Source organism: Cajanus cajan, chromosome 9, assembly GCF_000230855.2.
Source record: "Cajanus cajan strain Asha chromosome 9, NIPB_CcT2T_4, whole genome shotgun sequence".
Lineage (NCBI taxonomy): Eukaryota > Viridiplantae > Streptophyta > Magnoliopsida > Fabales > Fabaceae > Cajanus > Cajanus cajan.
The window spans coordinates 20786434-20801663 of NC_138525.1; the positions used below are offsets into that span (position 1 = coordinate 20786434).

The 15230-nt window shown below is 33.8% G+C and overlaps 1 protein-coding gene across 1 annotated transcript; it reads right to left on the reverse strand.

Annotated features, from left to right (window-relative positions):
• Positions 1 to 6231: 6231 nt before the first annotated feature.
• On the reverse strand, positions 6232 to 8478 carry LOC109793632 (putative O-methyltransferase 3). Its single transcript, XM_083063888.1, is given in 3 exon segments — positions 6232 to 6756; positions 7670 to 8237; positions 8239 to 8478. Coding segments are annotated over 3 exon segments (1071 nt in total). The 5' UTR covers positions 8439 to 8478; the 3' UTR covers positions 6232 to 6453.
• Between the last annotated feature and the right edge of the window lie 6752 nt (positions 8479 to 15230).

Sequence of the window (15230 nt, forward strand, 5' to 3'; positions counted from 1 at the left end):
ATATGATAGGCCCCAACCACAGTAAGGGGGTCCTGTCATTAGGCAACCAGCTGAGGCTGCTAGAGGTAGGAGATAGGGTGGAGGTGCCACTCTTAGATGCTACAAGTGTGCTGGACCCCATTTTGTCAGGGATTGTCCACACACGGAAAGCCGGTGTTTCAAGTGCCATTAGATGGGTCACGAGTTGACAAACTATCCTGCCAGAAACAGACCGGAGAGAGGTGCTCAAAGGAGTGGTGCTCAGAGGGGCGATGCTCAAAGGGGTGATAGACCCACTACTGCTGGGAGAGTGTTCGCTTTGATTGGGGCTGAGGCTTCGACTTCTTCTGATCTTGTGAAGGGGAAGGGTAAAGCTACTGGTAAAGATGTGATGTTTTTGTTTGATTCTGGAGCTTCCCACTCCTTTATTTCCTCTGCTTGTGCTGCTATGCTAGGTGTGCCGGTGTGTGATTTGGGGTTGAGACTGCTAGTGTCAACGCCCGCTTCTGCTTCGGTAGTTGCTTCTAAGTTGTGTGCTGGTTGTTTGATTGTTGTGAATGAAAAAAGGTATAAGGTGAACTTGATCTATTTACCTTTGGTGGATATTGACATAATCTTAGGGATGGATTGGTTGTCTGCCAATCACATTGTTATAGATTGTGTCAATAGGAGGCTGATCTTTCCTCAGGTGGAGGAGGAGCTGTTGATTTCAGCTGTTCGAGCTGAATCATTGTTGAGAGATGGAGTAGAGTGCTGTCTTTTGCTTGCTGCCATGAGTGTGGAGACCAAGAGGGTCATTGCTGAGATTGATGTGGTGAGGGATTTTGCTGAGGTATTCTCGAATGAAGTGCCTGGGTTGCCTCCTATTAGGGAGATGAAGTTTAGCATTGACTTGGTTCCAGGTGCGGGGCCAGTGTCGGTGGCTCCCTATAGGATGGCCCCTACTGAGCTGGTTGAGCTGAAAGGTCAATTGGAGGACCTGTTGGAGAAATAGTTGGTGTGGCCGAGTGTATCGCCGTGGGGTGCTCCCGTGTTGTTGGTGAAGAAGAAAGATGGAAGTAGTCGACCGTGTGTTGATTACCGGCAGTTAAACAAGTTAACCATTAAGAACAAATATCCACTTCCCCGGATAGATGACTTAATGGATCAGCTAAAGGGAGCATCAGTTTTCTCGAAGATTGGCTTGAGGTCAGGTTATCACCAAATAAGGATGAAGGAGGGTGACATACCGAAGACCGCTTTCAGGACTAGGTATGGTCACTACGAGTATGTTGTGATGTCATTTGGTGTGACCAACGCCCCGGAAATGTTCATGGATTACATGAACAGGATCTTCCGGCCCTTCTTGGATAAATTTGTGGTGGTATTCATTGACGACATCCTGATTTATTCGAGGACCCCGGAGGAGCATGGAGAGCACTTGAGGTTGGTGCTGGAGATTTTCAAGGCGAAGCAACTGTACGCTAAGCTTTCAAAATGTGAGTTCTGGTTGGATGAAGTGAAGTTCTTGGGACATGTTATTTCATCTGAGGGGATTGTTGTTGATCCTGCTAAGGTGGAGTCGGTGCTGCAATGGGAGCGTCCAAGAACTGTCACTGATATTTGGAGTTTTGTGGGTCTAGCGGGTTACTATCGAAGGTTCATTGAGGGATTCTCCAAGATAGTAGCGCCTCTAACCCAGTTGACAAGGAAGGAGCAGCTGTTCATTTGAACTGATGCCTTTGAGTGGAGTTTTGATGAGCTGAAGAGGAGGTTGACTACTTCTCTTGTGCTTGTGTTGCCCGACTCTGGTGAACCTTTTGATGTGTATTGTGATGCTTCTCACTAGGGTTTGGGATGTGTGTTGATGCAGAACAGGAAAGTGGTGGCATATGCTTCAAGGCAACTGAAAAACCATGAGAGGAATTATCCTACTCATGACTTGGAGTTAGTGGCAGTTGTGTTTGCCTTGAAGATATGGAGGCATTATCTGTATGGTGCTCGGTTCAGCGTCTTCAGTGATCACAAGAGTCTGAAGTACCTGTTTGATCAGAAGGAGCTGAACATGAGGCAGAGGCGGTGGATGGAGTTTTTGAAGGATTATGATTTCCAGTTGATGTATCATCCTGGTAAGGCCAATGTTGTGGCGAATATGTTGAGTAGGAAGTCCATCCACATGTCTAGTATGATGGTGAGAGAGTTGAAGCTGGTAGAGGAGTTCAAAGATTTGAATCTCTGTGTGGAGTTAGCTTAGGATCACATTAGTTGTGGGATGATTACCATAACTAGTGAGTTCTTGAGGCAGGTTGGACAGAAACAGTTGCAAGATGTTGAGCTGGTGAAACTTCTTAGTTTGCTGGGTACTGAGAAGGCTGTTGATTTTGAGTTGGGCGAAGATAAAATCTTGAGGTTCAAGGGCAGAATTTGCCTACCTCATGATGCTGAGCTGAAGAGAGCTGTGTTGGAGGAAGGCCACAAGAGCAGACTTAACATACATCCTAGTATGACTAAGATGTACCAAGACCTCAAGAAGACTTTCTGGTGGTCTGGTATGAAGAGGGAGATAGCTGAATATGTGGCGGCCTGTATGACCTGTCAGAAGGCGAAGGTGGAGCATCAGAAGCCTAGTGGGTTGATGCAACAGATAGAGATTCCGAAATGGAAATGGGATAGTATCACTATGGATTTCGTTGTGAGGTTGCCTAGGTCAGCTAGGAATAGTGATGTTATCTAGGTGATTGTTGATCGGTTGACCAAGTGTGCACATTTCTTGCCTGTCAATATCAAGTGGTCCTTGGAGAAGCTGACACAGTTGTATATGAAGGAAATAGTACGGTTGCACGGGGTGCCTTCCAGTATTATTTCAGACAGAGATCTGAGGTTCACTTCCAGATTTTGGTAGACTCTACATCAAGCCTTAAGCACGAAGCTGAAACTGAGTTCTGCTTATCATACGCAGGCAGATGGTCAGTCAGAGAGGACAATCCAGTCCTTGGAGGATTTGCTGAGGGGTTGTGTGTTAGACGACTTGGGAAGCTGGGAGGAGGTCCTACTGCTGGTTGAGTTTACTTACAATAATAGCTTTCATGCTAGTATTAGAATGGCTTCGTTTGAAGCCTTGTATGGTAGAAGATGTAGGACTCCTCTGTGCTGGTATCAAGATGGTGAGTCAGTGGCTGTGGGACCAGAGCTAATCCTACAGACTACTGAGAAGGTGAAGCTGATTCAGGAGAGGATGAAGACTGCTCAGAGTAGGCAAAAATCTTATGCTGATAAAAGGCGAAAGCCTTTAGAGTTTGCTGAAGGGGAGCATGTGTTTCTAAAGGTGACCCCGACCTCTAGTGTGGGTAGAGCGCTGAAGGCAAGGAAGTTGACACCGAGGTTTGTTGGTCCTTATCAGATCATACAGCGTGTGGGTCCGGTTGCTTATCGGTTGGCCTTGCCTCCGTCCCTTTCAAACCTACATGATGTATTTCATGTATCCCAGCTGAGGAAGTATGTTCACGACCCTGGTCATGTGGTGGTGCTGGATGATGTGCGGGTGAAGGAGAATCTGACGTTTGAGAAGTTGCCGGTAGTTGTGGTGAATCATAAGATGAAGGAGTTGAGGGGAAAGTCTATTGCTCTGGTGAAGGTGTTGTGGGATGCAACTACTAGTGAGGCTACTTGGGAGGTGGAGCAGCAGTGCAGGGAGCGGTACCCTTTTCTTTTCCCAAGTAAGTCTATTTTCGGAGACGAAAACTCTTGTTGTTAGGGAGGTTGTGAGACCCATTTTTCCTTTCTTTTCCTCCTTCACTTTCACTCACTCATTTTCTTCACTCTCTCTTTCTCTCTATAGCTGAAGCGGTGGACTCTTAGAGATTCTGTTTCTCAATCGCAAGCCGTGTGGAGCTAACCGGAAGACGAATTTCTTCTCCATTCTCTTCTTCGTTGAGCTCTTTTCTTCTTCTTCTTTCTCCTTCCCGGAAGCTCGAAATCTTTTCACCGAGGTAAGGGAAGCTAGGTTTTTGCTGATTTTGGGTTGTAAATGAGCTCTAGAAGCTCATTAGTTGCTTGATGTTGGATGATTTTGGTTGAGATTGAAGAAAAACTCACTTTCGGGGTTTTCGGGTTTTGGGGTGAAAATTTGGGATTTTCCTTATTTATGGTTGCATGTTGAAAAAGATGGTGTTTTGTGCTGTTTGGTGAAAATGTGGTATTTTGGCTGGTTTGCATGTGCTAGAAATGTTGATTTTTGCAGGTTTTGGACAAAATTTTTGAAGTTTGAGGGTTGCTGCTGGGTATCACACCGGGCGCAGTTCTTGGCACCGGGCGCATGACCACCAGAGGGCTCCATTTGGGCAAGCCCGCCGGGCGCAAAGATGTGTGCGCTGGGCGTTCTTGAGAATGTGAGCCTTTGGATGGCCCACGCCAGGCCTGGAAGGACCGCGCTGGGCGCGATATCAGTATGTGACATGTTTTTGGGTTACTGGTGTTGCGTCAGTCGTGACCATGTCTCGCCAAGCATGGAGACTCCTTGGGAGTCTCTGCCTCCTAGCACACCAGGCGTAATAGGAATTGCGCCGGGCGCGCTTGAGCCTTGATGCTCTTTGGTTGGGCCACGCCGGGCGCGACCATGAGTGCACCGGGCGCGGATGAGATGTTGATTTATATGCTAATAGATGTGGTTATGTGTTGAGCTGGGCTGTTGTAGGCCGTAAGGCTGAACTGTTGTAGGCCGTAAGGTTGAGTTGTTGTAGGCCGTAAGGCTGAGCTGTTGATCACTAGGACTAGAGGAGATATTTTTCGAAATTCCTCTTCCCATTGTGTGGATTGAGTGGCTGTGGTGCTCTTAGAGCCCAATTAGTTGAAAACCCTCCCTGGACAGCTGACCCTTGGAGTGGTAATTTGTTGTTCTCCTCTAAGTTTTTAGTGGTCCCGTGTGTGGGCAAGGTCGAGGCACACGTGTACAAAGCGACCACGGTATAGGGGTCAAGTCGAGCTATATCGCTTACAAGCGACCAACTCTAGCTGATATGCGTGACGACGCATTGTGTGTTTACTACTGTTTATGTTGTATATCTGATGAGTTGTATACTGATGATGTGCTGATAGTTGTTGTTGTTTACCATTCATGTATTATATATATGTATGATGATTCTTTTCACTAGCTTACCCTTTGTTGTTTCCATGTGGTTTAGACTGCGATGATCATAGTTGTATGGGAGCAGAGCAGGGTTAGGTTGGTGATGAGGCAGGTCTGCAACTGGCAGATGCAGTGGATGTATTTTGATATTTTGTTATATTTAGCTACTTAGTGTAGAATTTGGACTGATATTTTGTATGTTGTATTTCTTTAAAGCCCCCGATTAGACCTTGTGTATATATTTTAGCTACTATATATATATACTTGCTCTTTTCTGCGTGGTGTCGTGGTGTTGTGTTGTGTGTAGTGATCAGCTGGGTCGTTACACATATAAAGTTTCAACATGTTAGTAAAATGTCAAATATAAAATAAATTAGTATTTTTATAATTTAACAAAATAAATAAATCAATACTTTAAATTTTGATGAACCAGTCTATTGATTTGTTTTTTTTTTCCTTTTTTATTCTCCTTAATGTCATCTTTTCGCATCCAATAACATTTAAAATAAAATTATTAAAATGTTTTAATCCAATTATTTTCATTTATTTTGATATATATTGATTCTTTTCTTTTCATTTTGATATTTTTATACACTTTTTAATTTGTATTAGTAGCAGTTTATTTTATTAATTTTTCTTTAATTTTGATATTTTTTATATCATATATTTTGTGTGAGTTTATTTTATTTCGATAAATAATATATATATATAAGTTTTGACGGAATTTTAGAGGGAAGGAAATTGTGACTTCTGCAAAGAAAAAGTTGTTACAAAATTTTTTCCCTTTATATTACTAATAATTATAAGTTTTTTTCTTTCACTTTTTTATGCAACAACACATCTTAAAAAGTTCTCATTTTATATTATATTATATTATATATATTTTTTATTTTTTTTTCTAAACCACCAAAACCTTAATGTTTATAACATATATATACACGTTTTCCTCGAAAAAATCACAAGGCCAGCTTTGATTTTATCCACGCCAAAGACTCGACATCTATGGCCGACTATCCCAACTCAACATATTAATTAGGAATTCTTCTCCTTCACTGAGGAAGTTACCAAACCATCCTCACAAAAACATAAGGATCTTATATATGCCCTAGGAATAAAAAAGCTTCATATTGTTCTATCAATCAATAATCTATAATTAAATCAAACACTTTTATTACTTAAAATACTCAAATGTCTTGTATCATGCAACACGTTGACGAGTGACCAACTACTATACTTATCCTCATTATGCCTTAGTCTAGACATTAATTGTTATTGTTACATATCCAACATTCACTCATGAAACTGAAAAATTATAGCCCTTCATATTTTACATATGAATGATACATAGTACTGGGCCCATTATTCACTTACTATGGATAGATCTCAATGAGAGACCTTAACCCTAAAACTGGAGTTATCTTGTAGTTGCTATAACCAGCAGAGGAAATCAACTTAATCCATTCTTTCTTGTTTCTCTCTTTTCCAGTGACCAATCCCATCATCAACATATCAAAAAGGATTTGTGTTTCAACTGATTCTTCATTTCTCTTTTCGTTCTCCAACACCATGTCTATGATAATCACCTTCCCTTCCTTGCCTTTCCTTGTTATTGCCTTCTTGCATTTCTTCAATATGTTCACACACTCCTCATCATTCCAGTCATGCAATATCCACTACTTTGTCATTTAAGGTAACAATGATTAGGATCATCAAAAAGGAAACGAAGTAAGTCAATACTTTATTAATTTGAAGGGATTTTACCAGTCAAATAACCATATATGCAACTAGGTGAATTAGTGTTAGCATAGTAATATCTATATAACAAGGGATCTGTTTATTTCAAGAATAAATTTATTATGCTTAATAACTCATGTTTTACATCAAATTTTAACGATCTAATTATTGAATTTAAATTTCTTAATTAATACATAAATTAAGTCTACAAAATTTAAAAAGACTTAAAAAATCATTTGATACTTCGTTTCATTAATGCAAATCAACACATAAAATAATTTTATGATTACTCATCAATTTGAATTAATGAAACAAAGTATCAAATAATTTTCAGATATTTTAAAAATTTACAGATTTGATTTATATATTAAAAACTTTAAAGTCAACGATTAGATCGTTAAAATTTGATGTAAAATATGAGTATTATTGAATTAATACAAATTTGATTTATATATTAAGAACTTTAAATTCAACGGTTAGATTGTTAAAATTTGATGTAAAACATGATTTATTGAATAAAATAGGTTTATATAAACTTACTCTTGAAGTAAACAGATCCTTCCTCTATATACATAAATATTATACATGTTATTTCATTTGTTTAGATGTGACTTATAAGTATTTTTTTAAACTTCTTTATTGAAAATAAAAAGTATTTTTCAATAAAGAAATTCTCAAAAATATTAAATTTTTGTATAAACATATTCAATATCATTCCTTCTTTTCTGATTGATCAATTGTTTTTATTTAATTCACAGGATTTGACATCAGTCAAGTATGAACCATGTTAAAGGTATGGTAAGAATTAATGTAACATTGTACTATATATGAATTGTGACAATAACATTTTACCTTCAACAAAACGGAATCGGCTGGAGGAATGGCCTCAAACATGTCCCCTCCAACATATTTAAGGTTGTCACTTCCTTGCAAACCAGAAACAACATGTGGGAGATCAAATACTATGCATTCCAACTGAGGGAAGGATTCTGCAATGCCCTTTGCCATGGTCCCTGTGCCTCCCCCAACATCAACCAATGACTCCAATCCCTTGAAGACCCCCTTACACTTCTCAATCACCAAATTAGCGACTAATCGAGCGTCACTTGCCATGGCATCATTGAATGATTTATTCAATTTCGGATCACTTCCAGCATAGTCCCAAAACGACATCCCATGTACCAGATCAAATGGAGTTTTATCACCATTTTTGAACCAATTTGAAAAATGATTCCATGGATGTGTCAAAATTGGATCAAGCATGGCAAGCAAGAAGGGTGTGACACTCATTTCATGGTTCTTAAGCAGTAGTATGGATGCATCAGTGAGTGCATACTTTACTTGTAGCTCATTCTCCGTGGCATCAATATGTTGGGAGAAGAAGCCAGAATGGATCATGATTCGCATCAAGCGATGGATGAAGTGAGGATGGGTGGATTGGTAGTGAAGCAATGAGGTTTGAGAGTGGCATGGGTTGACCATAGTTGTGTATGATATCTGGTATGCCCAAGTCAACCGCACATTTAAGGGACATGGATTTTATGAAGCTTAAAACGTGATTCCATATGTGGGTTTGAGCTCTAAGTAGTTTGGCAGCGTGGTCTTCGTCATGGGATGCCATAATTTGCTGCCTAAACTACTTGTTAGATTCGGTGTATGAAACCTCACATTATTTGGGTCTATTTATAAACATGCAGATCTAACCAGCGACTTATACTCCATAGTACGACAAAAACATCCGGTAAAACTGTTCACACGGAGATGTTATCGCTTCGCTCATTAATTGGTCGTCATAATTTTAATTTCGAAAAGATCCTATTGTACCGAAAGGAGAAAAATATTTATAAACTTATTTTAAGATAAAGCTAATTTAAGAATTTATATTTCATATCAAACTTTTATTATTCAACTATTAAATTAAAAGTTTTTAATAATGTATAGATTAAGTTTATAATTTTTTTAAAATTTAAAAATTATATAATTTTTATTATATAAATTCTATTTAATATATAAAATATTTTTTTAATGATTATCTGTCAATTTAAATTAATAAATGAAGTATTAAATAATTTTTAATTTTTTAAAAATTTATAAATTTCATCTATGTATTAATAACTTTTAATTTAACGTAGAACATGAATTATTCTTGGAGTAAGTGAATCCATTTACTCTAAGAGTAGGGATGATAACAAAATTATCCATACCTATGAATATCCGAGGATAAAATCTATCAAGGATAATAAATGGATAGCCTAAATGAATACTTGTGGGTAATGGATACGAGTATTTTTTTCCTGTTAATAAACAGGACAATGATGAGTTTGGTAGTATCCATACTCGTAAATACCTACTAAATAATATTACTTAAACATTAATATTTTTATCTTATATTTTTTATATTATTTTTAATATTTAAAAAATTATCATTAATTACAAGTTCAAAAATTAATATTAATTATTTATCTTTAATATTTCAATATAGTTAACATCAAATATAAACTTAAAATCATTTATAATATATTTTTTATTTTAAAAAATTCACAAGTATTCATGAATAGTCATGGATATTTATAAAATTCACGAGTACCCGCTTTAGATATCCGCATGAGTATGGGGTAGGTAAGAGGATAGATTTTTAACTAATGGAGCGAGTACGAGTACCTTACTATCTGCCCTCATGGGGTCTCATTGTCATCCTTATCAAAGAGTAAGTTTACTTAGACTTACTTCACTCAATAATTATTATGTTTTTAAATTAAATTTTAAAATTTTAACAATTAAATTAAAAATTATTGCATAGATTAAGTTTACAAATTCTAAAAAAAGTTAAAAACTATTTGATACTCTATTTTATTAATTCAAATTGATGAATAATCATAAAAATATTTTATACATTGATTTGAATTAATGAAATGAAGTATCAAATAATTTTTAATTTTTTAAAAACTTTGCAAAGTTGATCTATGCATTAAATTTTTTTTTAATTCAATGGTTGAATTGTTGAAATTTGATGTATAACATAAATTATTAAACTAAGTAAATTTAGATAGACTTACTCTTGAAATAAGTGAATCCCTTCTCTCTCTCTTTATATATATATATATATATATATATATATATATATATATATAATTTTATTTTTCAGCTTCAAAAGATTTTGATTTTTAAAAAATCCCATGCATTAACATTAACCCCAACTTGGTAGAGGGGGAGAAATTGGATGGAATAGAAAGGAATAGGTAAGGGTTAATTTGATAGGATCTATGTAGAAAATAGTGGAATAAAGTGAAATTTATAGTTGATTGGTATAGTAAAATTAGATTAGCAATAGAGTTTAATTAATATTTTAAAATTGTATTTTTTTTTAAGTTAGAATTTTATGTAAAAATAAACGATATATAAAATTACTATTTTAACTTTTGATGCATTAATATGCCTTTTTTTTTTATCTAGATAATATATTAGAATATAGTGTCCATATACAAATATGAGATATCATAATGGAATATAGTATTGTATATTCAAATATAATATACTAAAAATAATCACATATAGTTATAAATAAGAGAGAGAAACATTAATATCTTTAAACATAATTTGCTAAAGTTTCCTATTTTTAAAAGTAATTATTGTACATACATAATTACTGTTCATACGTGTCTCACATAAATCTCACTCAAATCTCATCCTTTCTCTTTGCAACACTGTCTTTTTATCATTAGATCCATTTACCTTGCCTTCCTTTAAGAAAAATGATTCAGCCATATGTATGCTGAAATTCTTTCCGAATAATTAAAATAATAATTTAAACTATAAAATATTAAATTAAATAATTATTTTATAATAAATTTATTAAAAAACATTAATATTTTAACGATTCGAACAACCGTACGCTGTAGCATAACTCTTCCTTTAATTCATCTCTGGCAGGGTAAAGAAGGATCCGGATCTTCTGACTTTGAGATATCAAAGTTATGGTAACTTAACACATCTCAATCGTTGGATTTGTAATAATAGATCAGATTGTGACACGTGTACAAAATATATTTTAACTTAAATGTACACGTGTCACAATCTGATCTACTATTACAAATCCAATGGTTTAAATGTATAAAATTACTCCGGATCCATTTCCAGGTAAAGAAACCATACATTTATTTGCGGGTTGGTATGTGTGTTACTGTGTAGTCACTGAAATGTTTGGTGGTAAAGAGATCATAAATACATTTATTTAGTGGTTGGTATGTGTAGTTACTATGCATTTATTTGCTTCCTTCTTAGCTTCTACTTCTAGGGATTCACAATCAAATTATTGTCGGTTGTTACCCTTCACGGTTATTTTCATATTTTTTTTTTCGTTCCTGGAGTATCTATCTCGTTAGCAGTGACTAATCTTCTCGCTACATTGGAGGCATCTCAAAAGGGTGGGATAGTTGACCCCAAGATTTAACGCGGCTGCATATACAAGACAGAATTCGAATCCCTGACCTTACTTAAGCGTGGATCAACCTCTACTGCTGAACTAAAATTATCTATACCAACTAATTCACGCATGCTACTTAAAATTCATATTTGCAAAGGTTCAATGAATAATCTCTTTAAAATGAGCGTTATTAAATCTTCCCAAAGTTGCAATCGAAATATTATCTGAATATATAATACAAATTTTATTATATTTAAATTATTAATTAATATATTGTGTCGAAATATTTTTTGGATAATACTTTCGAAGGATAGATCATTTTCGTTTTAAGATATGCATTTTCTTTTCGTGATTCACGTGATAAGTTACTTTTTCATAAACAAATAGGATGAGTGGAAGACGTATTGAAAAAGGGATGAGTGGAAGAGACGCATCAAACTGATCGCAATGAGAGCATTTTCCCATTTTTCTTAAAAAACTTATTCAGCTCATAATGGTTATAAAAGGTTAGAATATAAAAGTGGACATAATTGAAGTTGGTATAATTGTAGTTGGTTATAAAAGGTGGATTTGTTTCTTGTAGAAATTTAACAAGTGGTTGTAGACAATTCAAACTCGCATAATAATAAAATAATAAAAAAAAATCAAAACTCGCATCAGTTCATGTGCATATAAACAGTAGTGGAAATATCCTGGATTAATAAAGTGTTATTTTCCTGAAAAAAAAATATTTATAGAAATTTTTTGCAAATTTTTTTAAAAAAATATTCACATAAATTTTTTTTGCAAATTTTTCTGCAAAAAATTATTCGCAGAAATTTTTTACGAATTTATTTGTGAAAAATAATTTACAGATATTTTTTACAAATTTTACTACATTTTTAATGTAAAATTTTCCATGGTAAAAATTTACAGAAAATATTGTAAGAATTTTATTTTATTTATTGCAAATTTTCTTGCAAAAATAAATTCATAAGTAATATTTACTAAGTGATAGAAAAATTTTGCAGGTAACTTTTCTTGGGATTTTTCCTGCAAATTTTTATCCTTAGGAAAAATAAAAAAATATTTAAATTTATAAATTTAATATTTTAAAAAAAACATCAAAGAAATAAAATAAAATAATTAAAGAGTATATAAGTTGAGGCAACACTTACCTTACAAGTTAATTTGTATGGTTAAGTGTTAGGCTTATAATTTACAATCTTAGAATTTAAAAAAATTATATGTCACATGTTAGAGGCATGGAAACAAATGCTTCGGATGAATTCACTGTGAGTATTTAAAATTTAAAGAATTATTGATAGAATTTATAGTATTTTTTTAATTTTTTTGTAAAAAATATTAATACAGAATTTCTTGCAAAAAAGTTCGCAGGCAACTTTCCTGTTTCCTGTAAATTTTCTTCGCAAAAAAATTTCTTACGAATTTTAAAATTCATAAAATTATATTATTTATGAAAATATTATATAAAATTCGGTAAAAAAATTTGTAGAAATAATATTTTTTGCGAATTTTTCATAAAAATTTACGGAAAAAATTATATGTAATAAAAAAAATTATAAGTGATTTGATGGCTAATTAATCGCTAGAAGTAATCATTTCAGTTTTTAAATTTTTGCTGCTAAACATCTCATCAAATAACTTCAAACTTCAAAGAGCCATGCATGCTTGTTAGATACTATATATAACAGAGTTGAGATTTAGGGTATGATTGTTAGCTAATAAAGTTGAGATTTAGGTTTTAGAGTTTAGAAGAATAAAAAGTAATAGAGTTGACAGGTAGAATGCATCATATATGTCATATTTTAACTGTAATGCAATTATTGTAAAAATAAAATTTATAGAACATGAAGCGATTATTATTCAAAAAAAAAGAAAAAAACATAATAGAAAACAATTTTTTTTTTTTTGCAACTTGGCTGCATAAAGAATAGTTATCATCACCATCCATCTTTTTGCAACTTGATCTTGATCTTTCTCTGTCTTCATTTTCTTTATTCCATCTACTTCGTATTTATCAGCACTTACTCAAATTTAAAACCTACATTTTCGTTAGGATATAGGAATTTGTAAGATTGGATTTCGGAAACTGGTTCAGAAATTACAGAATTAGTTTCTTCTTTTTCAAAAATTAATTTATTTTTGAAATTCTTATCATTTTTCAACCAGTTTTCTAGATCAGAATCTTCTTCAATTTTTTTGAGGATAATTTGTTCTTCTTCACATTCTTTACTAAGTTGTGAGAAAAGTCTTTGTCTAAAAATAAAATCATCTTCAGAATCAGAGATTTCATTTTTGTAACTTTGAGAAACAACTTCCTTTTGTTTTTCCCATTTTTCTACTGCAAGGAGCAATTTTTTTGAGAGTCGGCTTTTTCCTAAGGAACTCTCTTCTTTGTTTTGAGTGTAATCCGAAATATAAGAATATCCTGTCCATAAATTCATAAAAGAATTTATAGGGGGTTTTTCTTCTTCTTCGAGATTATGTTCAACTATGTCATCATAATCTGCAAACCTAAACCCAATTTCATTATGCCATCTCTTCTCTTAAACATAGGAAGTGTTGACCCCCAACTCTTACCTAATTACATAGAACAGTGGACTTCAGCTGTTATAAGAGATTATAGGATTCATCATGAAAACCATGTTTCCAATAGTCAAGATATGATTGTCCGAGCAGAAACTTATCTTGGAGATATATAGCTAGAACTTGTTGGGAATCATTCAAACAAACTTTTCCTGACCAGGTCAAAACTAATTTGATCGACCCAGGACCAAACATTTACAATTTTTGTAGTGTTATACAAAGAATCTTTACAGCCCAGTCTGTAAACGATGGTAACACAATTAGACAAAGAATTTATCTAAGAAATCTCGAAAGACTTTCCATAAGTTACTTTGTAGGAACAATATTTTCTGCGAATTTTTCATAAAAATTTACAAAAAAAATTACATGTAATAAAAAAAATTGTAATAGTGATTTGATGGCTAATCGCTAGAAGTAATCATTTCAGTTTTTCAATTTTTGCTGCTAAACATCTCATCAAATAACTTCAAACTTCAAAGAGCTATGCATGCTTGTTAGATACTATATATAACAGAGTTGAGATTTAGGGTATGATTGTTAGCTAATAAAGTTGAGATTTAGGTTTTAGAGTTTAGAAGAATAAAAAGTAATAGAGTTGACAGGTAGAATGCATCATATATGTCATATTTTAACTGTAATGCAATTATTGTAAAAATAAAATTTATAGAACATGAAGCGATGATTATTCAGAAAAAAAAGAAAAAAACATAATAGAAAACAATTTTTTTTTTTTTGCAACTTGGCTGCATAAAGAATAGTTATCATCACCATCCACCTTTTTGCAACTTGATCTTGATCTTTCTCTGTCTTCATTTTCTTTATTCCATCTACTTCGTATTTATCAGCACTTACTCAAATTTAAAACCTACCTTTTCGTTCTTTATATATTACGTACTGTTTTGCTATTCCGTCTTTGCTTCAATAGTTGTTAAACAGTGACCACTAACGACCAACGAACTTAATTAAAGTGTGAAAATGAACACCGAATGCATGAATATGATCATATTAGCGCATAATCTAAAATCAATTTAAAATTACTGAACGTAATTAATGCTAAAAATAATTGTAATAATGAATTTTATATCAAAATATGTACATAAAATGAATTGATTATAGAGGAACGGGAAAAAGTAGTGTAAGGCCCGAGAGGCGAGAACATGCATCATATTGGGTGTTCTCAAATTTATTCTTTTTCTTTTCTTCGTAAAAAACTTATAAACTTAATTTTTACAAATAAATAATGAGAAAGCAATCTACGTATTAATAGTATAAATAGTTTTATGTCATCGTCTAATCACAGATTGATGTACATAATAATTATCTTAAAAGATATATTAACTATAATTTCTAACTAGTTGAGAATTTAAATTTTTATAAACGTGATGTGTGTAAATTATACTT